Source organism: Anabas testudineus, chromosome 6, assembly GCF_900324465.2.
Source record: "Anabas testudineus chromosome 6, fAnaTes1.2, whole genome shotgun sequence".
Lineage (NCBI taxonomy): Eukaryota > Metazoa > Chordata > Actinopteri > Anabantiformes > Anabantidae > Anabas > Anabas testudineus.
This window is the reverse complement of record NC_046615.1, coordinates 10674928-10702112: the sequence shown is the minus strand read 5'-3', so window position 1 is coordinate 10702112 and position 27185 is coordinate 10674928. Positions and strand designations below refer to the sequence as shown.

The 27185-nt window shown below is 41.6% G+C and overlaps 1 protein-coding gene across 7 annotated transcripts in view; it reads right to left on the bottom strand.

Annotated features, from left to right (window-relative positions):
• LOC113166205 (membrane-associated guanylate kinase, WW and PDZ domain-containing protein 2-like) overlaps window positions 1-27185 on the bottom strand; it is a 61938-nt gene that overhangs the window by 3838 nt on the left and 30915 nt on the right. For 4 of the 7 annotated variants that reach the window (XM_026366213.1, XM_026366218.1, XM_026366216.1 and 1 more), the window contains exons 4-21: window positions 26397-26621; window positions 24834-25062; window positions 24442-24521; window positions 17041-17098; window positions 16095-16216; window positions 15355-15537; window positions 12083-12606; window positions 11164-11329; window positions 6494-6525; window positions 4858-5050; window positions 4619-4734; window positions 4029-4221; window positions 3352-3591; window positions 2808-2993; window positions 2018-2333; window positions 1131-1350; window positions 817-960; window positions 163-301 (exon numbers count right to left, since the gene is read on the bottom strand). In XM_026366213.1, the coding sequence (XP_026221998.1) occupies window positions 163-301; window positions 817-960; window positions 1131-1350; window positions 2018-2333; window positions 2808-2993; window positions 3352-3591; window positions 4029-4221; window positions 4619-4734; window positions 4858-5050; window positions 6494-6525; window positions 11164-11329; window positions 12083-12606; window positions 15355-15537; window positions 16095-16216; window positions 17041-17098; window positions 24442-24521; window positions 24834-25062; window positions 26397-26621 (3366 nt within the window). The remainder of the gene's footprint in view (window positions 1-162; window positions 302-816; window positions 961-1130; window positions 1351-2017; window positions 2334-2807; window positions 2994-3351; window positions 3592-4028; window positions 4222-4618; window positions 4735-4857; window positions 5051-6493; window positions 6526-11163; window positions 11330-12082; window positions 12607-15354; window positions 15538-16094; window positions 16217-17040; window positions 17099-24441; window positions 24522-24833; window positions 25063-26396; window positions 26622-27185) is intronic. The other 3 variants (XM_026366214.1, XM_026366219.1, XM_026366215.1) reach the window with 2 other exon arrangements.

Sequence of the window (27185 nt, the reverse complement as noted above, 5' to 3'; positions counted from 1 at the left end):
GTGGAAAGATATTAATACATGTTAATGTATGTTGTTGAGTTAAACATCTGCAGGACAAAGCAGTTCTGGTTAAAAAAAAAACAGTATGAAGGCAAGAACCAGATCAGGTCAAAAACTATGGCGACAGAAAGAGTGGAAAGTGCTTGTGTCAGGAAAACCCACCATATTCTGGCACCTGTCCTGTGCCTCTCTTTAGTAGCAGCCTGACCCGCCTGCCTCCCGCCTTGATAAGTTCAATAGCACGGGCATGAGTCATGTCCCGGGTGCTGTCCCCGTTAATCTCTATGATCTGATCCCCTACCTGGAGGAGACACACAGAGGACATGGTCGATTTTTGTCAACCTCTGTTTACCAACGGAAAGTTGACTTTCCTACACTACTACAGTCTTCCGCTGGTGAGTAGCTCCAGTGAAGCATCTGGGGAATAAGTGCCATTAAGTGCCTCGACAACATCTCAAGAGTTGTTGCTGAGGGTCAGCAGTAGGTTACTCAGTCACAGAGACCACATGCACTTATACATAGTGACTTTCTAGGTTTCCTAACCCCAAATTCTAACTGCCCCATGAAGAAGTGGGAATATACAGAAAAATAAATACAAAAAGAAGAGAAAGAAAAAAATCATATTGGAAGAATAACACATTAGACTTTAAATTTAATTTAAAAATACCACATTTTAAGCAGCCATTTTTCTCATTCTTAATGCATGTCACTTGAATAATTGGGTTTCTTCAATTGTTTACCAACTAGTAATTCTAGTCATCTCCCAGACAGCTTTTTATTTTGGCAGTTTTTGTCATCTCATTCGTGCCATCTCACCCTCATCCTTCCGTTTCTTATGGCAGGACCATCCTCAGCAAGACGCAGCACAAATAGATCCATCTTGTACTCTCTGCCTCCACGGATACTGAAGCCAAAACCCTTTGTACTTTTCTCCAGCTCCACAGTGAAATAATCAAAGTCCTGCAAAACATAATGTACAGGAATTAAAACAATCCCACACCAAAGAACAGTGTAAGGCATGCAAATTACACCCTCTCAATAGTGTGGTAGCACAAACAAACAAATAAATATGACCACTTAATGCTCCACACAGTATCAACTTAAACAGACAGTTCATAGTCTGGTCGTACCTGTGGTCTAAAGTCAGCAGGGATCCCAAGAGGAAACTGTGCAGCTGCAGGGTGCTGCCTGAAGTCCAGCAGACCAGGTGGGTGTCTGTAGTCCAGTGTCGGTGGCTGTCGATAATCAGTAACCGGTGGGTGACGGTAGTCGACTGGAGGTTGTCTGTAATCAGTGAATGGAGGATGTCGGAAGTCTGGTTTAACGTCCTGTCTAGCTTTTACCTCTGACCTGTGACGAGAGAGAAGGGAACTAAATCAGAGGAGAGGACTGTCCCATTATGAAGACGCCATTGTTTTGGAGAAGCATAAAAGAAGGGGTCCTACTATACATAACCTCACACGTCCCTAAGATATTTTGTAAATATATGTAACATTTGACCATAGCTTTCCATGTCAAGGATGGGAACCTAAGTAATACTGTTGTGTGCAGCCAAGGAGTGCCACCACAAAAAGAACAGAAATATCACTCCCTGTTTTAAAAGTTTTATCAAGTTCCCAATTGTAAAATGGGCATAAATCCATAACTCTGGGAGTGCTACTCTCCGAGCTCACACACACACACACACACGAGCGTTCTTGCGTGCCCCCGAACCTTTATAGTTTTGATGTGGAACAGGGCCTGATTGCTGGGTTCCTGCATTATGGAAGAGATACCTTAAGCTAAATTATTCACCAATACTGTAAGAACTAAGTGGTGTTATGCAACAGAGTAGAAACCAGCCTGAGACTGAGAGTCTGTGACAAACGTTGTCTCAGCTTTTCTCCAGAACTGGAGGAAAATGGTTTACATTCAGCATGCACAGTTTGATATTTGCCACTTATGTACACCTGCTTCCTCTTTCAGTCACCATGACACACTCGCACTAAACAAGAACATCTGTTTAGTGTGATCTTACCTGCCGTCATGGAGGTAGAGCTGAGGAGGGGGACCAGAGGACTGGGTGACTGGGCTCTGCTGGTTTCCGGCTGGTGCAGGCTGGGAGGCTGCTGGTGCAGGAGGACCTGTCACTGTTTGGCATGTCTGAGCTGGTGCCTGGCTGGGCCGGACTACTGCTTGACCCGTCTGAATGGCCGTCTGGCCTGGCTGAGGAAGTGCTTGGCTGGGCTGGGTGCCTGCTTGGCTTGGCTGGGCTACAGGGCTGGGCTGGGTCTGCGGACTTTGTTTCTGGGTCATGGGGCTTTGCTTCTCTGAGCTGGGCCCGGAATGGGCACCTGCAATGGGCAAAAAGTGAGAAAAGATTTCACCTGAGTGGATAATGTCAAACCCTGTAGAGAATTGTAGAGAAAACCTATAGAAATGCACAAGACTGTATTACTCTCCAGATTTTTCTGAACTGTATTTGAGTTCTAGATGGCCTTATGATGAAACACACCTAAAATGTCTTAGTGTTATAAGACAAAGTGTGATTATGTTCACGCACCGTCATAATCAAAACAGCACCAGAACATCAAGCCTGAATCTTTTCATGTTTACTCTGTGAAGATTACTTTGACTTAAACTTCCTTTAAGTTCAGAAGACTTTAAGTTAATGTATGGTAATAGAGTGAAGGAAACACATTCATTTACAACACAGGTGAATGATGTCAGAGAGTTTTCTTTTTCGAAATACAAAGAGAAAGCTAAACAAGTTCCCACACAGAATACACAAAATATAATCTGTTTTCATTTCACACTAATATACTTACCCTCCTCTGGTATGATGTGAAGAGTGACTGTTAGCCCGGCGTCTTTAATGAGCTTGACAATATCCGCGTGTGGCATGCTGATGATGGACTGTCCATTCACAGCCAGGATCCGGTCACCCACCTTCAGCTTTCCACATCGGTCCGCTGGGCTGCCCTCAATGATGCGTCCTATTTTATGGGGCACAGCTGGAAAGAGGCAATAACAAGGTGGTCCTTATGTTTAACCAATCAAAAAGTAAAGCAAAGTAAAAAAAAAACAACAAATCAGTATCAGTTTGATTACAGCTAATGAAAAATCAGAAATTATTGGAAAAGATAATAAAAACTAAGTTTATTGGTAATGGCCATAAAATCCGGTGGTTATTAGTAAAGCCTATATAATGAGGATTATATCACATGCTCAAAATGCTCACAGATACCATGTACCATCTGACACTGAAACAGAAAAAACAAACAAACAATCAATCACCCTGGCACAGTAACAACCCATCAGATCATTTGTCATCAAGGTTTACAAATCATCATCCAGAGATCGGTAACTCACTGATGACAGTGGCGTTCTCCGGTCTGTTCAGGGAGCTGATGATGACAAAGCCAAAGCCTTCGTTCTCCTTGCGGTGAATAACGACGTCACTGGTTTGCAGAGCGGATCCCTCTGGAGGAGAGGTGGCAGCGGGGACGGCGACTGCTGGAGGCCCTGAGGCCGAGGCTGCATCGCTCCGTGGAGAGCTGTGTTGTGTTGACACTGAACCGGGGCTGCGGCCATTCACTGGACACAGTTCACCTGGAGGGAACGCAGCGACAGGGCACGTTGGCAACACCCCTGCTAATGTAAAACCATCTTACAGCAGCCATTTCTCTCCATCCCACATATATTCTCAATGAAACTTTTGCTTGTTGGTTTGTCACTTGATAACTTGTGTAACCATCTACAGGAGCACTGCATTCAGAAAGGCAAAAACCACACGGCCTGCTGCAGTGATCACAGTGAACAAAGGAAAGACGTGATGATGCACGTTATGATCTACTACCACAGAAAAGATGTGTGGGTGAGAAGTACACACTGATCCTGCACACAGATTGTCAGCATGTGTGTTGTGTCCAAGTTTTTTTTTTAAAGTCAATGCCAGTGAAATGTGCAGCATGTTCTTCAGTTTTAGTAAAGTGAGAAAAAAACCCAAAACAAAACAGAAAGAACAAAAAAATAAAACATGTCCTCACCAGGCGTTTGCACTCTCCTTCTCACAGTCAAGCTGACTTGACCATTACGAGCGGCTGCATGCATCAAGTCTATTACATATTTGTGCGGTTTCCCAGCAACCACATTTTTATCCACAGAAATGAGCTCATCCCCGGGTCGAAGTCGCCCATCACGCTCAGCAGGAGTGTTCTCTATTATAGCTCCAATAACAATCTGTTCAAAGACAATCAATATTAGCAGCATAGATAAAGGTGAAGAAGATACGGCAGAGACAGAGAGTGGATTCACACACTAATTGCTTTATCTAGCTTATAAACTCATTTTTAAAACTAGTTTTCACCTTTCAAATATTCTGCTTCCACACTTCTCTATATCACAATTTGCATGCTGTTGCACACTTTCACAAGTTAGCAAGGCGTTACTTCAGTATGGGAGGTACGGAGCGTTTAGAGGGTCAGGACAGCGAGAAAGTGTGTGACAGTGTGTGGATGGTGTGTTTGTCAGATGTAAGAACTAGATGAAGAGTGTCAGATGAGGTTAGGTGTGAGTCGGATGAGTTTGGTGTATATGAGGTTAAAAATGTGTGTGGTCCAGCCCGTCCCATACGAGCCTTGTCACGGGCGTCCGGACTCACAGCCTGCACGGCCTCGTCTCCCCCCAGGATGCGGAAGCCGAACCCGGTCTTCTCCCTCAGCAGGTGCACCTCTACCTCTTCGTACTCTGGACCTGATGCAGTGATACAGTCAATAAAGGTGAACTCTCACTTTCATTTAAACGCTACTATAAAATAGTTTGTGTTTAAAACAACATAATGCTCCATGCGTCATGAACTAAAGGCCCTGTACTCACGTCGACTCTCGTAGATAGCCCTCGACTTCTCATAAAGGTCATAGGGGTCGGGCTTGTTAAGGTCGAAGCCTTCAGTTGAGTCAGGCACTGAAGTGCGGTGCTGCGGCTGATTGGGGAAGGGCATGCCAGGAGGTAAGACGGAGCCAGACAAGTTTGCCTGGGGGCTGCCATGTGGATCCCACTGGTCAGTCAACTACAAGACAACACAAGCGTGAGCTGTTTAATTGAGGATATCGTACATAGCAAGCATGTGTCATGTAGTATTACGGCATGATTTAATTATTTCTGTGCATTACGTTTCTGCAATCGTTTAGAAATACAAACAGCGTGTTTGTCAGCTTTGGGACGAATGCCTGTTTGTGTCACATCGATTGATCAATTTCATTATCTGAAGGGGAACTGAACACACCATGCAGGCAGAAGAAAACAACTCCACAACAAAAAGCTGAAATATTATGTAGTGATGCTTATAATACTTCTACAGGTAGAAGGCAGAAGAACTAATATTAGCATAAGAGTAGAAAAAATGGAAATAACAACACAGGACCAGCTGCAGAAATTAAATCAGACCAGATTAAAATAATAAAAGAAAATCAACGAGCTACAACAAAACAGAGGATAACTAATAAGGTAATGAGACAAGTTAACCTGGGTGATTTTAATTTTCCCCCCATTAGCCTAATTTGATAACTCATAATGCAATAGTGATTTTTGCAAATCACAAATCTAAATTAAAGTACTCAGACCATTTGCTGTGGTAAAATAAATTGATTGGACATACAGTAGTTTAGAAAAGTACAAACCTATGTATAAAGGTTCTCACTGTCCACACTGCATGTCAGGACTTAAACCGTTCATGTAGACCTCATAAAAAACTGGCTAGGTGAAGATCAGCACATGGGTATAAAACCATTATTAAAGCTTTCATTGTTCTCAGGAGCATCGTGGCCTCAATATCTGGGAAATGGTTCTTTCATTTTTATCCAATTATTAGTTTGGAACCACCAGGACCCGGCCTAAATCCAGGTACGCAGGTTGTGGAGACTTCTGAAAACTACAAGTACCTTTACTGAATTAAGAGAGTGAATCCTGCTCTAAGTGAGAGATTTCAATTTTCAACTATTCTAAAAACTAATTTTCATTTTGTCACCATGGATTTCTTAGGGTTAACTTAAGGGGTAAAAACAATGTTTAATCTGTTTTATCTGTTTATCGATTAAAGGTGCAAGATGTGTGGCCACAATTTAAACTAAAGGAATATTGGAATAATAATAGGATTATTCTAATACCATGTATGAGTGCTGATTGTGGCAGGTGCAGGTAACGTATAAATCTGAAGAGCTTTTCCCCATCTGGCGAAGTGTGAGATCTGACACGATCAAACCAATAAGCAGGTCACAACAGACTGGCTCATTTCACAATAAAGCAAAAGCCAGAGACCTCTAAGGCAAAACATCCTACACACTAGTGTCTTACCTCTCCGCTTCAGCAAACAAATCTGGTTCACACACAAACCTTTTCCCTCTTGTTTTTCTTTCTTTCTGTCTCACTCACACACACACACACACACACACACACACACACACACACACACACACACACACACAAGCAGGAACATGTGGTTCAACCACTGTACCTGTTTGGAGGTCTTCCACGGAGAGATGTGGCCTGAATGAGAAAGACAAAAAACATATTTACCAGAGAGCAGAGTCTAATAATAATGTGTCAGATTATTATCAAAAAGAAACAGAAAAATAAAACAAAACAAACACTACAGATGAGATACAGGTCTTCATTTAATGTGTTAAAAATTACAAGTTAGTGTTGTGACTTTGTTTGTGCAACTCTTCCTAAACGGGTTTGGTTGTTGCATTTGTTTTCAGCATAATTACATCATTATCTCCAGGCAAAAGCAGAGACCCGCTCCCCCAACAACACACACACACACACACACACACACACACAGTTTTCTCTGTAAGTCATGCTGTGTCTGCACGTAGAAAACAGGGAGGACTCTATATCACAACAATAATCTCGTCAACACAGTTTCCCTATGACTCCACAGAATCAAAGACATTGGCACATTTGTGCTGCAGTGAGTCACATACATACATACATACATACAAACACACTCAAAGCACTCCAGACTCCTGCCACCTCACCGGTGAATCCTTAACAGATGTGGCCACTGAGAATCCTGATATACGTAATATTTACTCAGATTTCCCGAGAAACGCCCGAGAGAACTGGATGAAACATCTTACCGACTGAGGCGCCAACTAAACTAACTCTTTTTTAGGTGGGTGAGATGAGGGCCAGAGCACTTAGCATCAGAGCAGAATGGAAGAACTTTCTATCAAGTTAAGGGAGCCCAGGGAAATTTGAGGAAAATGAAATACAATAGATCACAGCCAGTTCATGTGAAAACAAAATGAAAATGCAAAATAATTTCTACCTATTCTTCCACTTTAATGTTTTATCTCCCGCCAATTTTCAACCACAGCCCTCCTCCATTTGCTCCATTAGAGTCACTTTTCTACATGGGAATCTTTTCCATTTTTCCCTATGTCCCTGCGGCGTCTGTCGGTGTGGAGGAGGACTTACAAGAATGACAAGGGAAAATAAATAAATTCCCTTGTGTCCATGATGCCATAAACATGAATGGAGGTATGAGGAGAGCTGTCCGCGGTGCTGAAATGATTCAGCACACTGGCAGCAGAGGGAAGGCTCAGTGGGAGGTTGGGACTAATAACCTCATTCTGCAGGGAATACAGGCCTTAAGGGACGCCTTTAAGGAATCCTAATAACTCACTGTCGGAAAACTTTTCTTAATGATCCATGGAAGGAAATGAGTATGAGCTGAGAGGCAATTGTTCACTCGTATTAAAGAGGAGCGTCACACTTACAGACACAGGTAGGCTTAATTTAAATACTAATGCAGCTCATTGGCGTATGTGCTTGATGTGTGTTGCGCTCATATGAATGATGGTGAATTACAAACGACTGGTGGAGAGGCTTCATGTGGCCTCTCTTACGAGTCAGTGGTCAGGAAGTCTGGCAGGCTGGCTTCACAGACTAGCCTGCTGAGTTCTGGATGGCCTTCAGATCAGCCTGATTGGCTTGTGCAGTCTGACACCCTTCTCTTTACAGCCATGATCTGCATCCTCATTGGTGCCGCAAAATGTCTCTAGTCTATGGTTGGCTCAGCTTCAAACTGGGATGTCAGGGGACAGAGCTGTGAACACGACCAGAGCTCAGTGGAACTCTGGCAGACTGCCCATGCTACAACAGAGCAGTCAGACACAGCGACACACACACACACACACAGCGGAAGTCTAACACACTGTCTGTGCTACACAAAGCACCGATGCACTCAGTCACACATCTAAAATCATGTGTGCAAACTGTATTCCATTGCTGCTCTGCACAGAAATTCGATGTCTGCAAACACAAACATGCCTAAATGTTCCTGATATTTTGTACAGCTGAGTAATTTTAAAGGGCCTTTTCCTTTCGTTCACCCTACAGAGAGAGAGAAACACAGAGTCAGAGAGGTTCCTGGTGTGTCAGGCCAGTAGTCCCGGTGGGCCAGTTGTCCTGAGGCGTTTTGAAATGGATGAGGGTGAAGGAGGAGATGCATCTTTGAGGGAAGGTAGCCAATTTGTCACATTCAGCCCAGAATTGACAAGAATATCAATTGCAACCTGTGACCGTGTATTTGAATATGGATCTGTTTATGTACATATGATGATGCATTAAAGTGTGTAGGGCAACCTCATTTATGTATTGAATTTCAGTATGCTTTTCAAATGGCGTATCTGACAATGACACATGACTGAGGGTCTTTGCAAACACTAACCACCAGGTGGCATATGCTGGCTCTGCATGGATTGATCTTAGCTGCTCACATACACATGCATACTGATGTTTAGTCTCACAGACACACAGTTGTTTCTTGCTGAAAACACTCGAGTCCTTTGTGTGCAGAGCGGCACAATTTACTGCCTTTACTGTAAACAAGTGTCTGAGTGTAATTCATTGTACAACATACAGTACAGAACAATCTGCTAAGATCAGGCAACAATTAGTCAAGACTTCTCCAATAATGCTCAATAATATACTGCAACAGAGCAGGTGCAACATCAGCAACCCACCAACAACACCCACTGTATATCAGCTAGTCTAATGCATTAGGATCACTAAGAGCTAATGTCTCTGATTGTTTTTCAGGTCTGCAATAATAATTCCTGTCACACTTCAATTAATTAAACCTGAGATGCATAAGAGACTGATTGCCTTCATCCCTAATTAAATACAAAAAAGTGATGCAAATGAGAGCGTATCTATAATTCCTCTTTATTGTTCCCTTATCGTTTCAGAAACAATACAAAATAACTCTTCACTCTTGGCAATTTATCTCCAGAAAAACTAGACATAATGACAAAATGAATGTGAAAATGTGAACTGCAAAGCTACACATCAAAAGTCCACAGTGAACCTATGAACCTGAAAAGACAGGTGTTCATTCAGGCTGCCTAATGGTGCTATATGGTAAATAACTGGTTATGTTGAGTGTGTGTGTTCGTCAGATGGCCAGAAGCTCAGTGGCAGCCGCAGGTAATTAACAAGTCAAATTTTGACCCTATGACCGCAACACATTTTAGACAATCAGTGCAAATGCACATGTCAAACAAATGTGCAATTTAATTTCCTCACAGGTGGCCTATCTCGCCGGAAATAAGTTCCGGCAATATTATATGAACTCTGCACTTCAAACTTCCCCATGTCTTCTTACTTCATCCTTCAGCTACATCACACCTCCAGTTTACTTTTCTTCTTCTGATCAAGATCACATGGTGGTCATCTCCGTTCAACTCTACAGAACGGCATGTTGTTCTTTTAGATCGTTTTTAATCATATTTTCTCTTTGTTACAGATACAATCGTGCCGAAATTGACCACTAGTATAAATAAAAGATAATAAAAAGTATAATAAAAGCACATATTTCTGGGTATTTGGAGTACAGTCAGTACAAGCAGCCAAACAGCACCATGCCAACCAGTTCAGCCTGTTTGCTAGTTTACACTCTGCACAGACATTTCTGTCTAAAGCACATTTGAGTAATATAACTGCATTCATTTTAGGTTTGAGTGAGTCCAGTGGGAATTAAACTACTTCCCTCTACCTCTATCCACGATTCCACACCTAACAGTGATATTAATGCTACTCTCTACCCTAACTCTCCACTGCATGTTACATTTTTACCAGCTTTTGAGTGGCTGTATCTTTAAACACTCCCGGTGTGTTAAATCCCTCATGCTGCTCCAGTCGTCTTCAGTGGAAAACACTGATGAGCTGCACGAAACACTGAGGACACGTGGTGTGACACACACAACACTTACGATGACATCTGCTTACACTCTTTTTGGATCTGTAATATCTCTGTGTTTTCTCTGCATGAGTCAGCACATATGAAATACATTGAAACACACTTTTCATTTCATTTCTCTGTTTTCTATTTTCTAATGTGTAATAATGTGTCCTGTGAGCGTTTGCTCCTGTAATTATCTATGATTCCCAAGAAGAGCATTATAGTGTAATTTTAGGGTTAGGAAAACACTGATTTTATTTCAGGAAACAATCATGTAGTTTCAAAACTATTTAATATTTCAAATATCAAATCTCATCTGGAGACTTGAATAAAATGTTTTGAATGTGTTCAAAAATAGAACAGGTCTCAAAATGATCATAATCAAAATCTCTTCTGCTCTCTAAGCTCTCGCTGTCAACTCTACTTGACTTCTCTCTTGCAAAGCTGCAGCTGGGGTTGAAGATGCACAGCAACAAGATATTTGTGCATCTCAATCAGAAGCTAGCTTATATTTAGCTGGGCAGTTGCATTGCATTGAGCCCTTCATTATTTTTGCTAAAATTATCTTGGTCTTATTAGCAGTGTCAAAGCGCCACTTGTGATTTGATGCTAATTGTAAGTGTTTTTTTCCACAGTTGATGATATAAGTACATTCAGGACAATCAGCAGGTAACACAAAGCTGAAAATGATTTGCCTTTGAGTATTGAGTCATAAAGTAGATTATATTCATACCGTGCTTTGTCCGGAAAATAATTAACTATCAAATTTCTCTCTACTCTGAGTCTGTACTATACATTTTGGTTTATTGGACACTAGTGTTATTAGGTCTCATTTAGATGTTTCTTTGCAAACTTATGAATGAACAACAGAAATAGAGAAAATGTTCCAAGCTAATAACCAAGCAGACACACAGACAAATGGGAATGAGTCTCACCTGCTGCTCTCTGTATGAGGAGCGTCGCCTCAGCTCCCACCGGACACTCTTTGAGCATCTCTACCACTCGTCCATGTCCAGCTGCAGCCACTGGCTGCTGGTTCACCTCCAGGATCAGATCTCCCTCAATCAGCCCTGCTGCTGCCTGTGAGCCTGGCTCCATCACCTGCACCATAACAAATTAACTCATGGTTACTTTGACCTTCTCCAGTTCGATTTTGTAATACCTTAACCTAAAACACCTACTGAAAACCTGTACGTGGCTTGTCTTTATATAATTATAATTGTTTTTTCTCCAAATTCTCCACTGTCCAAAAGCAAATCAAGAATTCACTAGAGTTCAAAGGTTTCCAGGACCGATACTTCAACATGTTTTCAAGAATATTGTTTGTAACACAGCTGCAGTTATTGTGCTAAAGAATACATCACTAATGTTGACCAAAAACCAAATTACTTGTTAAGAGATTGTTTCTTTTAATGGAAATACAACAGGGATAATAAATATAATCTGTCACATCGCAACTCATCATTTTCTACTTTATCTTTGGCTGTCTGATCGGATACACATTTTATTTTTACTTTAAAGCTTCTTTAAGGCAGTCATTTGGGACATTTCCATGCTATTAACTATCAAATTCTTCAGAGGCAGAGCACACATTGTTCTTATTATTTTAATCTTGCACCGACTGAATAAAATATACTTTGACCTGCTGTCTCAAGTTTAATTTGTAACTCAGCTTAACTCGATTACTGAGTTTAGCTGACTACTGTGATTTTACACTTTGAAGAACACATTCACTTTATGAAACCCACAAAGTAAAATACAATTAAAACATCAAATGGTTCTGACACATTTTATCTCAGGGTCTACTAAGTGAACAAGGGATGGGAGATGTACAGACAATCCATTATACATCACCTGTTTAACTCGCTGACCAGTGGGACTATCTGCAATAGTGAATCCAAATCCCTCCGTCCCTTTCACCATAGTAACCGTCAGCAGCTCTGCCCCTGGTGCTGCTCCTCCACTAACCCCTGCAGTCCCTGAGGAGGCCATGGACACGTTATCGTCGTGTGGTGTGAGTGCTGATGCTGAGCCAGGTGTGGTGGGCGGCAGGGATGAGCCGTCTAGATGTGTGTCCCCGGGGTGAGATGCCTGAGCCAGAGCCTGAGGAGGCAGCTGGGAACTCAAAGACAAGTACTCCAGATAAGGGTCATAGCTGCTGCGACCATTCACAACTAGGGGGCGGTGCTCCAGGCCAATGGGAGTCAGGGAGGTGCTCGCTGCACCACTTGGATCCTCAGGGTCAAAAGGCAGAGGATAGCCTCGACAAAGCACAAGGGTCACGCTCTGACCGATCGGCACCGACTGAAACAACTTGACAACATCGGCGTGTGTAGTGCCGAGCACACAGATGTCGTTAATGTAGACGATGACATCGCCTGAAGAGGAAAAGGACAGCAAGGACACAACAGTTTCAGTCACACTCACACTATACAACATGTTGCAGAGAGCACATGATCTGGACTCAGTGGTTCATGTGCAAACATACTGTGCTGCAGAAATACAAGTTGTCACAGTCTGTTGCCATAAATGTCAAATCTCAGCGGTATCTGGACAAGATGCGGCACAATAGAAGAAGCACACTGTCCTTCTCAAGTGTCACACAGGAATATAATACCAGTTCACTGTTACTGCAGGCAAGTGCATGTGTGAGACGGAGAGATGGTGCATCTTCATGAATATGACCCATCTGGTGCTCAGTGGCACCCACAGAGTTCCTATAATTATGAAAATCTCAAACTCTTTAATGGACACACACAGTAACAGTAATGAGTAGTAACAGTGATGACTCCTGGCTCATGCACACAGCATTATGATGTTTTATTTTTATGGTACTGTGCTGACCAGATGGAAATACAAAATGCACATATGTACCATGGTTTATTGAAAGTTGTACTGGTTAGGTCACATCTGCCCTAACAGGCAGTGTCTGTGTCGTCCAGTCTCATCAGCTCACTAAGTTTTATATTCATGTTCACTGTACCTGAACACGTTGAAGACATTTTCATGCATACCAATGGCAACGTGGTGAAACAACTTCACAAATGCGACACTGGATACTCTGTCATCTCTGCTGTACTTTGAACGTGTAGAAAGTTATGGATTTCAGCTTTAAAGTCAAAGCCCTATGACAAATGCAGCTGCCTCAAATCCTCTATTTCACACTTCTGGAGGCACTCTCTGTCACACGTGCAGACACACACACACACACTCTCCCATGAGTACATGCACACACATAAACGCACACCATACATACACAATCCCTAAGAGCAATGCCGCACAGCTCAAATAGGCCAGCTAATCTCAGCCAGGGTGTGCCTGTGTGTGACTGCGTGAGTGTGAACGCGTGTTTGTGAGCAGCACTGGCAATGTCACAGAGCGGAGGGGAGCTAGTTAGAGAGAGAGAGAGAGAGAGAGAGAGAGAGAAATCAGAACAGAGGGGGAGGAAAAAGCTGACAGACCAGGATAGAGGGATGAGGAGAGAAAAAAACTAAAGAGGTAGAAAGAGAAAGGGGATGAAAATATACAGAGGCTTAAAGCAGAGGAGAAGTGTCAGATGACGTGGTTAGATAAGCACACATAATAAAGGGTAAACCAGAGAGACAAAGACAGAGACGGGGATGAAATAGAAAGAGATGGATTCCAGATAAAAGAGCAACTGATAGCCAGTGGGAGAGACATAAAAGCAGAAAGCAGGAGCAGGAAGGAAAAGGAGGAATCCCAGCTCTGAAACAAGCTCTAAATGAGCAGTTTAGGCACCAACCGTGCCAGGCATGAGGCCAGCTCACAGGTTCAGAGCAGAGCACACATAAAGCCTCATACCGTAGTTCTTCTCTGAGCCTTCAGCTACTGCCACTGTGACTTCTACTAATCACTTCTTTGAGGTCAGGTTAAACCAAGAAACTGCTTCTGTAAACAACTAAAAAGCAAGATTCATGATATGGAGGAGCCCAAGAATCTACTCTTTAGTAAGGGGAAGTCTGGCAACCACAGTGCTGCTGTGAAAGTAAAAATGAATGTCAGTCAAACCAGTTTCTCTCGTTCTCATTAAAAGTAGAATGTTTTAGCACGCTGACAGAGGAGAAAGAGGGTACTAAGAGGAAACTGAAGTCCTTGTCTGGGACACACAGTGCCACAGTCACCAATATAGGACACCCCAAATATGCCACACAGGGCACAAATGGCCCCTTTTAAGATGAATGAATATTTCTGGGGTTACTGAACATTTACCACAATGTTTTTGGAAAATGTACTTTAATGGTTCTTGGAGTATCGCTGCAATTTTGTTCACATTGATTACATTTATTTTGTGGAACAGCTTATTAGGATTTCATCAACTATATTTGAGTTGTTTTTGTAAAACATTCAAACTGCTCAACAAAAAAGAATCTGGCAACAAAAATGAACCATAAGGAGAAAAACTGAAGCCCAAAAGTTCAGGGTTTTTTTACAAAGTAATTGTTGCCTTGTTTTGTGTATGTGTCCATCTCTTGACAAAGAAAGTGTGAAGGAAGAGAATCTTGTGGTTAACTTAAATGAAAACAAGCATTACTTTTGGCTGACAAACACAAAGTATTACCCAGTGGATTATTGCTAGCTTTGATAGTCCAAAATCCAATCCATTAAATATTAAGAAAATAATGTCTTTTTGTCAAAACAGTGAAAGAGAACACTAAGTTTTAAAACTGAATTCAATTCAAAATCACTGAACACAATGGACCTCATTGAAAAATGCCCAATATATAAAAGACACAATGTGTGAATGGGATTTTGTGGATGACCTCTGCCAACTAAAAATCATATAAGCACAAAGCGATGCTAAAAGTTTAATTTTGTGGCGTCTGCTGAGTTTCGACCTTTTTTCAAGAAATTCTGACAGAAATTATCCAACAGGCAACAATCTGCTTGATTTAATTCAAACTCAACAAAGAAAAGTGTTCACACTTAATCTGCCTTGGCAGGAAATTATGGTTCGTACTGTTGACATGTCAGGATAATAAGGCTGTGCTTAAGCACTTTCTATAAACCCAGCATTACAGTATCAGCAGTGACAGATTGTAGTTTGTTCAAACCTCAATTTATCTCTCAAACAGTTGTCAAAATCCGGCATTTGTAAACATAATTACCTGTGTCCATCTTCCCATCCTGAGCAGCCGGTCCGTCTGGTATAACACTCTTCACCTGCAAGAATTCATCAGGCTCGTCGCCTCCTATGATTGTGAATCCAAATCCCATGGTGCTCTTCTGCAGGGCTGTGGACAGGAAGGTGCCCTTCAGCTGGGTTGGGTCCCTCGTAAACAACGGTTTCTCTGCAGGGAGAGGAGGTTCTGAAGTATGAGATTTCAAGTATCTATATTTAAAAATGTAATCTTTGTTAAATCTGAAGTGCTGAATGGACATATTTTTAAAGAAAAGTCCTCATAAGATGACTCATTGGAGAGCAGTTCTTATTCAGATGAAGAAGTACATTATGTACTGGTCTAGTACATCAACACACGTGCCTAGATTAGCCCACTAGGGGCCTCGGGGTGAACATGTTCCCTGTCCCCCGCACTGCCAGTGATTTCCATTTGACCCTGTACGTTGTGACATTGTGCATCTGCCCCATCAAATACTCATGCAGCGGCCCACTTTATAAGATAAGTCAGGAAAAATATGAAAAAATGTTCAACATAACGAAACAGGGAATTTTATTACATTAAAAATCTATCAGCAAATGAGCTTCCAGGTTCCTGATGCACTGAAGATCAAGGGTGTGTACTGTGAATGTCCATTCTGCAGACGTGGCATTTTTATCTCTGTGTAAATGAGTATGTCAGCATGCTTTTATTCAAGTACTGCACATACTGTAATATTTCATGTGTACCTCTGTATATAGTGGGCAGTGGTAGAGCGGAGAGTCCCTGGCTCTGCATCTGCTGCTGCTGCTCCAGACGTCTCTTGGCTTCCAGAACTGGGTTCTCAAACTGAGTCCTTCGATTGATGTGACTAAAAATTCAGTGCAACATAACAATAAATGGTCGATATATAACCCTGTTCATGACAAATGACACAGAACACCACAATGCCATTGAGAATCATAATCGTTAACCAAGTACTGTATAAAAATATTTTTATAATAATGTAAGAACCAGAAGCGCACATTGAAAACAATGCTGCCTTTTACTCCTGCCTTGTATATTCATACAGTTATTTATGGTAGATAGGGCTCCTGTCATTGGCATGTACAGTAATACTGTATGTGAGGTTCACTGCACCTGTTTAAGTAGGACAAATTACACCTGTCATAACTACAAGAACAGTGGCATCACATTACATGTAAATATTAGCACCAGAGCAGAACTAAAAACACATATTTACATATTTCTTTTTAATACCACTGAAAATCAACAATAAAACAAACAGGACACATTTAAGAGCCACATATTTTTCAGCATTTTACAAACTAAAAATAAAATACAAATGAATATTGTACTAGCATTTACATGAAAAAATAATGTCATTAAAATGTTATTCATAGTGACAGCCAAATGTTGTGAAGGACACCTCTAGTTACTGCTAAATGTAGTTTGGACTGGAACAAAACTGAATGTTCTTCCAAGTAAAACAGAAACTGGAAAGTAACATATCAAACAACTTGGATACAGACCAGTATCTCAGTGTAAACGTTTAGTCAAATGACCAGTAAGACATAAAAAAGAAATGAGAATTTAGTCATTTATAATTCAGAACGAGGCGTTGTAAACCGTGGAAAATCATTTCCTGTTTTACTACAGAGCAGCTGAGTTAAGCAAGTCAAGTGGGACACTTACTCTACATAGTAGCTGCCATAGATAGGGTCATCTATCTTCTCCCATCCATAGGGCAGCTCTGAGAGGAAGCAGAAATCACAAGAGGAGAAAAAGTCAGCGTATGCTGTGAGGAAAAGAAATGTAGACACTAAATTGAACCACTGAGGGGAGACAACATGAATCTCTGGGCTCACAGCTAGACGCTCCCAAAGTGCTCCTTTAATAGACAGACAACACTTCGATCTGCAGCAGCAGCTTCTTCACAGAGACACGAATCACGACAGACGCATTGGGCAGGAGGAAAACATTTAAATCATCTGACACATCACATCCCGTGCTCTCTTTCTTCCAATCCTTCTCTTTTAATCCTTCTCTTTCTTCTTTCCTTTGTCATGTGCACAAATCTTTCAAGGCCAAATAGCCTCACCATGCTACTTCATGTTTGTCTTTTTTTCCCTTTCATCCACCCACTCGTTTTCGCCTTGGATGGCTTCCATGGCTGTTGTGTTAATTGTCTCCATCTCTGTTCCCTCCTCACTTCATCCATCCCTTTGTTGATTTATCTCTTCTCTCACCACTGTAAAAGAACTGGGTCAAGGCACTGATAACATTTCCTCACTCTACACCATATTCTTTTTCTGTGTCCTAACTTTCCAGTGACAATCACAAACACATTTTCAAATTCAGCATGTCTTGGTTTGAGGAAAAGGACAAAAACACTAAAAACCCCAAGTTATCCAGCAAAGATCTTTCAGTGTCACACAGATCGGAAAACATGACAAACACGGTAACAATGAGTCACCTGGGATTTGGTTTGACCCTGAGTTTGTTATTACAGCACAAAAACACACAGAAGAGGAGATGTGAGAAATAAAGTGAGACGAAGAGGGACCTGTGTGTTAGTGAAAAGCACGGAAAGGTGTTTGTGGTGAGGCAGAGTGTTTAGCAGCGATGCTTCTGCTCAGCACCTCATTACCTTACACAGGTGAATAAGTTGTCATGTTGAGGCAATGCTACAACCACCGGAGACTTCAAGAATCTGTCTGCACAGCAAACATTTGATTTTAAATCTATGTTGCATTTTAACACAATGCAAAGGTGCAATTTTCGTTTTTAGATTCTAAACAATGAGAGAGGTGTAAACACCTGCCCACATGAGCCTGCAGAGGAAGTGAGTGAAAATGGTTCAAGAACGCTGAAGGAACACGCAAGTTCGCAAGTTGCCAAGTAGGAAGGGTGTTCGTGACTATCACCACATACCAACGCAAATCTAAATGCCACAGAGAAATTACTCAAGGATAGGGTAAGACATGATGGCCCTCCATACAGTGAATACAATGCTGAACAAGCCACACAGTGCGCCCTCACACACACACACACACACACACACACAGCTAGACTGCAATACCAGAGCTGTATAGAGCATTCAGAGAGCACAGGAAGCAATGCAGAAACAATGAGCTTTAAAAAAGGTTGAATACAGAATCGCAATTGGAAATAGTGTTCTAAAAAAATATTTTCATTATTTACTCATATCTTTCAGCCTTAATTTGTAGCATTGATTATCACAAATTGTCAAATACCACGGTTTGTGCATCAAATAAAAGAACTGATCAATCTTGTGTCTGCCTGTGATATACAATTTTGTCATAGAAAACTTCATAGATATTTGTGCGATACATTTTACATTCAGGCATGTTAATTTGAATTTAATTCATTCGTACCTGTGGAGTTATTTCCAGGAAGATTCTTGAAAATTACTGGTAAATTACTTTTAAATTAAAGATCCACACATAAAAACCCATAAAAAAATTAGCAACATGTTTACATGAAAGTAGTATTGTTTTTACAAAATGAAGAAAACTTGAGAGAGAAAACTGTCTCTCTCAAGTCACTCGGGATTCATACACACGTGCACACACACACGCGCGCGCAGGCAAATCCCCAGATCTCTCATTTTTACAATTACTTGGTCTGCATGACACTGGTACTGTGGCATCATCCCCTCATGCTGTAATGTAATTATGATCAGATTTGTGATTTTGATATCAATAATCCATGTGTGTGTCTGACTGTGCGTATGTGTGTGTCCTGCCTTCTGAGCATGCTGACTGTGCAGCCCAAGGTGAAAGAGGGGCACGCTGCAATTATCCTTGCTCAGCTCCACTGTTTCCTCAACTGCCTGCCCTGCACTGCCCTCAACTCAAACGAACCTTCTCATCCTGAAGGCGGAGAAGTCTGATAGATTCACACTTTAAACCACCTTAAATTCCTTTCCACCCTGTCCACGCGCCACCTTAAATGTCGGCCTAACTCATCCACTAGTCGCTAGCCCTCCCTTGAAGTGAAAGGGAGACAGTTTCCATGGAAACCACCAGAGGAAGTATTTTTTCCCTCGCCTGAGTTGAGGGCTCTGTCTTGTCTCCATTTCCTGCTGCTCAAATACACGGAGAGGGAGCGAGTGTTTGCATGTGTGTTTTTATGCATTCATATGAGTATATATTTGCAGTGTGTGTGTGTGTGTGTGTGTGTGTGTGTATCAGAAGGCTGAACGGTTTTGAATGAGTGAAAGCGTCATCTTCTTTGAATCAAACACCTCATCGTGTGTCTGTTGCTTGTTTCTGTGTATCTGTATTGGTGTCACACATGACATTAAGTCTAATTGTGATTCCTCTGCATTAGATGACTCATCTTCCCTTTTGCACAAAATCTTTCTGACCAACAGGCAGCAATGAAGCCATCTGATCCCAGAGAGAAGATATAATAGAAGAACCACAGCAAGTGTTGGAGTTATTGTGCAAATGACACATTCAAAGATTCAGACTTGTGATTTATATAAAGTAAGTTGAATTAACTAACTAAAACAAATCCAACACAATTCATCGTCGTCATCAGCAATGAAACTTCAAACATATTTACTTTAAAGTTCTGAACAGATGAACACACTCGCAAAATTAGTTAAAATACAGCATTAACCAATTCCAAAAAAATATTTTAGATTTATTTTCTTTTTAGTGGCTAAGTGATTATTCCCTGCAGATCTAATTACAGTGTGTGAATGCTGTTTTGTGCTGAATGTTGTGTTTATGTGTGTTTGTCTATTACAGTATTAACAAATAGTGCACCAACAAAGGTAGGAAATAAATAAGAAACATCAAGCTAGATACAGGTGGCACTATCACCTCACAGCAAGACTGAACGTGGCAGCTGGGGGCAGCCTTTCTGTGTGCACCCTGAACCCGTGTCAGTTTCTACCCACAGTACAAAGACATGCAGGTTACCGTAGGTGAACTGGTGACTCTAAGTTGCCTGTGGGTGAATGTGAATGGTTGTCTGTAGGACCACATGGTGACGTGTCCAGGGTATATGTCACTGATGGGACTGGCTCCTGTCCACATGCAACCATTATAGGTAAGTAGGTATAGTTAAAGGATGGATGGATGGGTATTACGTCGGAAACAGACAAACAACAAAAGAGACGAAAATAGAGAGAAAAACTGTAGAGAAATAGTTCTGGTCTGGACACGACTGAAGGTAATACCAGTGATGTAACTTAGAAGTAACATTTTAGCATTTCGACTCCATCACTGTCTGACAGTGCTTCAACTCTCCACATATGCAAACGTCACTCTACCTCCATTTATGTTTTTCTGCTCTTTTCAAGAAGCTACTCTAGCAAAGCATCATCATCACCACCTCCTCCAAAGCCATCATTTCTCGTTTCTTTTCACTCTCTCTGTCTAGACTCATTTCCTACACCATTTCTCTCATGGATGTAGGGAGGGTTTTGAAATTACAACATTCGCCTCAGTGAGGATTCCTGTCTCTAAATGAGCATGAGCAGCATGTTTTCGTCAACAGCACCGAGATTACTTTGAAATCTGAGTTGGGACTGAGTGCATATCAAAGGCAGAATTGAAACCAACGCTTGTGCCGCTCTGTTCTTGCCTTCTCTGAGTAAGAGAGGAGATATGGGCTTACGTTACATAACAAAAGACTAGCCTGACAAAAAAAAAAAAAAAAAAGGCAAGTGAACCAGATCCGTGGTGACAAGCCTTTGAACTCTGAGAGTCAAACTCAGCATATGGATACAACACAACGCACACAAAAGTTGCACATTTGCGCAAACACGTCGACACAAACATGTCTCCTCAAATTCGCCAAAAATTCAGCAAGGGAGCAAAAGAGGCCTGAGAGCCTGAGCGAGGGGGAAAAGGAATAGTGAATGAGGATGTAACACGGCGCATAAGAAACAGATGGAGGCAACTCAAAGAGAATAACAAGAGGGAAGATGCAAACACAGGAATGATGAAAGCATGTCTGAATGTTTGTCTGCTTGCTGCCTGAAGCTTTGAGACTGGGAAATCCTTCAGGCAGATGGGCAGTTTAAAAACAGCACCACCTCTTCCTGTTGTTGCCTACCCACATTTTTGTTTTGTTCACTCTCCTTTCAGAATTTGACATTGTTGCTTCCATGCATATTTCATCATTCAACAATGGCACGTCAGTGAATATGAGGATAAAATGCTAAATTGCCTTTAAGTTGTCACAGCGAGCACAATAAACGTGTGTAAATGTCAGAAAACAGGCAGCACAGCACAAGGTGATGATTAACAGGGAAGAACATGACGCGAAAAGAGCAAAACACTTGATTAAACTTGAACTGTAAATGCTTCTGTCATCCATGAGGCTGCCGAGGATACGGATGAAGAACATTTCCTGGAAAGTCATCCATGACCAAAACTGCTGCCATAAATATATTTAATAATTTAGCAAAATCGTTGTTGGTTAAATTAAACTAAAATCTCTGTCTAAAGATGTTCTGAATCCACTCTCTGTGCTCGGTGGTGTATTACAGTCTGAGTCTGGCTCAGAGGTGGTAAACGAATACTTGTTCATTTTACAGTTCGATGCCTCTTTGAATCAAGTCTTTACAAATCCAGCTCCGGTCTGATGTTGTTGTTCTTGACGAAAGGAGAAATCTATCAAAGACTGAAAACTGTACTGCCTGTCACATGTCACCAATTCAATTTCAGCTCAAGATTTTCAAATCGAATCACAATCTGTCATATGAGAATGTGTTGTTATGGTGCAGGAGCCCTGCGATCTATTTAGTGACATAAATCAGCCATAATTTGCTGATATCACCTCTTCTGTTGATATAATCCCACAGCTGTGATGATCTGGACTAAGACCTAACCTGTTGATTTTCACATTAAAAGCCACATGTTCCATTGATTTAAAGTGGAATCTGACTTCTAACAACTTGTAGAGCACTACACTCTACAATGTCCGTTTACCTGGTGTTTTCATTATAGTGCAGTATTTTGTAGTCTACAGTGGTTGGAATTGCTCATATGAACCATATTAATATTTCTTTAATTGTTTAAATTTAAGTTACTGTGCTGTGTAGAGCATCTTTTCAGGTAAATAAATGGCCAACATTTATTAATTACTGCATATGTTTGATTTTAAAACACAGGTAAAGCCATCAGGCGTCTGACACTCATTATTGTAAAGGACACAGCCATGAAACTGAAGGACTACTGTATCCTGAAGAAGACATAGCTGAAACATCTGTGCATTTTTCCAACCGTGCTGATAAAATAAAAAAAGAAACATTTCACTGTTCAGTGTTTAAACTCTTTTTGTGCACACACCAAGGCCCCATTCGTTCTTTTAGCGGAGTGGGATGTTCTTTTCGTCTTTTTTCAGCTACACTAAGATGGTGAATGTGATAAACATTACACCTTCTTAAGGTAGACACGGTCAAATTGTGCCTTTAGGCCTTTCAAACTTTGTTTGTACTCTAACAAAAGTAAGCTCAAGTTAAATTCAGTAAGAGTTAAAACTGTAGTATTAAGAGATAAGTTACTTTTGTATACCTTGACTTTATTTCTCTTGTCTCATGATGTCTAATACTCTAAGTATTGTTTAGAAAGCTGTGATCATGGACAAACCCACAGGCAACAGCAAGTTCTTGCACTAATACATAATATCACAATAAGTGATCACACTACGTTGCATTTGACAGAAACTTGGCTACTGAACACGGCTGGCGAAGGTGAAAACCGAATTCTGCTCTGGCAAAATGAAGTTGAAGTACAGTACATCGGGTGTGTTTATAAAAAAAAAGGTCTGTGCATTGAAACAGTGTGTGTGTGTGTGTGTGTGTGTGTGTGTGTGTGTGTGTGTGTGTGTGTGTGTGTGTGTGTGTGTGTGTGTGTGTGTGTGGTGTGTGTAGAGAGAGAGAGTGAGACCAGTTTGTGCAGAGCAGCGTTATTAGAATTCCTGTCACAGTTCAGCCCTTTACTGTGCAGAAGAAGAGCGAGAGAGAGATTGAAGGTGGGAGAGGAAAAAAAGAGGAGGAGGAAAATTGAAGAGAGGGGGAGATTGAAATGGGAGAGAGAGGAACACATGAGGTGAAGGACTGCAGAGCGGAGAATGGAGAAGGGAGAAAATTGTGGAGAAGGAGAACAGAGGAGAGGTGGAGAAAGAACTGATTCAGATCTTGCTCAGGTGAATCACATCACAGCCTAATTCACTGACCAAAGGCTGTGACAGGAGCAGTAGGATCATCTTATTTTAAATATCTGATCACAGTGAATCCACACAGAAACTCTTATTTACACAACTGACATCAGCACCGGCTTTTCATGGGATCAAATACTTTCACATCTGATGTAGCCCAAGTGACATAACCAACAAAGACCATTAAGCCCATTTTAGCAGGACAAATAGGCGTGCAGAACAGACTAATATGCAGCTGTCTTTGGTCTCTTTAGGGATTTGTTGACAATTACACACTTGTCTCTGTCTTTATACACAAGTAAAAAGGTTTTGTCCTGGAGTAATGAGGTCTGAAGCAAACAGTTATGCAACAAGTAGCTTTGACATAAGCAGGTCTTATTCATAAGAGTAATAAGAAAAGTTCCAGACGTCCAGCTTAGCAGACCTGCAACAGGCTAAGAGCTCTTTATCATGGGATGGGCATGTTTTAGGTGGGGATGGTAATACTGTAACTGTCATTAATTACTAAATAATTGGTCATTACATTCCTCTCGACTTGCAAAGTGTTTTATGTTGATAATTTCCAACAACAAATGCAGAAAGGTAAAATTTATTTAGCAAGTTTATTCTTTAATCTGTATTTGATGATGGTATTGTGTATTCCAGTCCCTCTTAGAACCTGGAGTAGAAGTGAGACAGACAAACGCCTCAAACAGTGGAGTATTTTTGTGCTCTCTCAAGGTGGGAAAACACACAGGTAAAGTGAGTCGGGAATAGACAACACAGGTACACAAACAGCAAGAAATGCAGAGACGACACACTCCTATAACCTCTGATGAGCTCGACTCAGATCAACAGAAGCAAAACATACAAATAACAGCGCAAACAGGCAAACAGGTTGCTCAGACTCACCATCTTCCCTGCATTCTTCTGGAGGTTTTGCTTTCTTCGCGAGCCGAGGATCCAACCATGATGTAGTTTTGGTGTTGTGACTGAAGAAGCAGAAAGAAATATGTAGATGAAGGCAATAAGGAGAGGGGCATACAGAGGTCAGAGTGCAATGGACGGAGAGAATACCATAAAGAGATGGGTAACCAGTATGTACAGTAGGAGTGTGTTGGATGTTTGTGTGAGTAAAGTGAAATATGGTAATTCTAGGGTAGAGGTCCAGAGTAAAGACCATTTATCCACTAATTAGCCCCCAGTTACTAATTGGTAAGGGTGAGGTGGTTATTTATTTATTTTTATATTTAAAACCTACAGACATGATTCAAGTGTACTCATACAGAGCGTTTTTCTCTTACTCTATAAAGTAGACTTCCCCCTTCTCAGTGTAGGCCATCTCCCAGTTGTCGGGCAGAGGACCCAGCTCTTCCTCATCTGCATCTGGGAGTTTGACCGGAGATTTAGAGGGAGATTTTGGGGCCTCCTCTCCTTCGGTGGGAGGCTCAGTGGAAGTTGGGGCCTGGCTGGACAATTCAACAGCGACCTCCCCAGAGGCATCTGTGCTCTTGTCCTCATGTTCACTGGATTCTGTCAAGTGCAAAAAAACACACACAAACACACACACACACACACACAGTTATTCTCACACAGACTGTACACACATGCAGACCTGGATGCACACGACACACGCCATGCATGATGAGTCAGAGCAAAGCCACTGCAGAGCTATGAACCCCCAGGAGAGAGAGAGAGAGAGAGAGAGAGAGAGAGAGAGAGAGAGAGAGAGAGAGAGAGAGAGCAGATACAAGAGATGGGCTCTGAGGACAATGAGCATGAGGAGACAACATGGGAATGTCAGAAATGGAGAAATACAGAAAGACAGAGACTGTAGGGGTCAGAGACTGAGTCAGAAATACAATGAAAGGTTTTTGGAATGAGGAGAAAAGCTGGTGGCATTTTAGTCAGCAGATGAAGATCATACGATCGGGAAGAAGGAAAACAAAAATGTTCAATGCTGTAATGTTCCTGTTCAAGAAACAGAAAGACCACTGACAAAAGTCAGACAAGCATGTTCAAAAAATAGTTTTTCTTGTGTCTTGTTATCAGAGACTTTTGTTTTAGTGCGGTGCCTAAAAATAACACATGGCAGTAAGAGAATAAAGAAGAAAAATACAATGTGCGACTAAAAGAACCTCGACTACAAAGAGAGATGGGTGAAGGTAAAGGAGGAGAGGGCAGAAAGGACAGGACCACAGAGATGGACACGAAGCTAGAGACATCAGAAGAAGGGAATGGTAGATGGGAGTAAGAGAAAGGGGAGAGCTGGGGTATTAATAGAAACAAGGACAAAGGCCAGTGGCAGAAGAGCAAAGACAGCAGGAGAGACGAAGAAATGAGGGGACAGAGAGACAGGAGCCGGAGCCAAAATGAGACTCTGGACAGTGATAATAGTGAAGATGTTAAGGTGCCCTTGTGCATTCTGTTACAAAAGGTTATTGAGAACCTGTACACTTCTCACTCAGGCAGTTTATTAATGTCTGTTATGATTGGCCGGGGTCTGGTTTATTGTCAGACAGTCAGACCTGCACTAGCTTCACTGTATAAACTGCACACATGACAGTTGACTAAAAGAGAAAGTCGATTTTTCCTTAAGGAACTATAAAAAGAAAATATTACAATTGCTAAGACTATTGGTTTGTTTGTCTGCTTTTGCTCAATCATACCAGTGAGACAGCAACAAATAACCCAAGGAACAGTGCAGGCCTTCAAATCAGATTTTCCTCACCTACACATGTAATAAAATGTCTTCTTGGTCACGGCAACTGTAGTAAAGACAGTGTTTCAATCTAATTTCAGCCCGGACTAAAATTAGATTGAAACTAATCAAAGCAGGAAATTGATATTGTTTGCTCCTATGTCACCTGGTGTGATGGCCACCCCATTGCCGTTGACAACCGGGCTCTCCTCTTCCTCTTCCTCCGGCGGCTCCAGGCTGGCGCGCTGCTCCATGTTGCTGACTGACTGGTTCCTCTTCCTCTTGCCCTGGGCACTGGGCCGGGCTCCGGGCAGCAGAGCTTCACTCACATTCAGAGGAGGAGCTGCAGGAGACGGCTCCGCTGGGGGTTTTGGTGTGCCGTAAAAGTTATCTGTGAGCAGAGAAGCGCAGCGTTGTTTGAGTGCGACAACATATGTACGAGTAAAGAGGAATCTCAGTGATGTAACAAACTGCCTGTCAGGCAGACTGCAGGTCCACTGCGTGTGTGCAACTAGTTTCTAATGAATGTGATCAATTTAGTGCTGGATGTTAGTGTTGGTGTTAGTTAGCAGTGCTAATAGTAAAGACCTTCAGATAAACCTGGACAACATCACAGCATCTACAGTTTAACTTAACTTTAATATTCAACTTTAAGTTCAAGGTTATATATCAGAGACACGTTGTATTTCCCATCTTAAACTTCCTACATGTTAAAGTCCCACCTCACCAGAACAAACACAGAAATAAGTAATAACCCCAAAACAAACGATGAAGAACAAAGATCCAAGACAATACTCAACACACGCTGGAGTCAATGTCATCAGTGTGTTTCCACCCCTTCTTTCTGCTTATGAAATACTTTTCTGTCCTATCATTCACACACTGTGTGACACTATTTTATAAGCAGCGATCTTTCCCAACTCTGTCACCCAATCCTTAAAAAGAAGCACTGCAG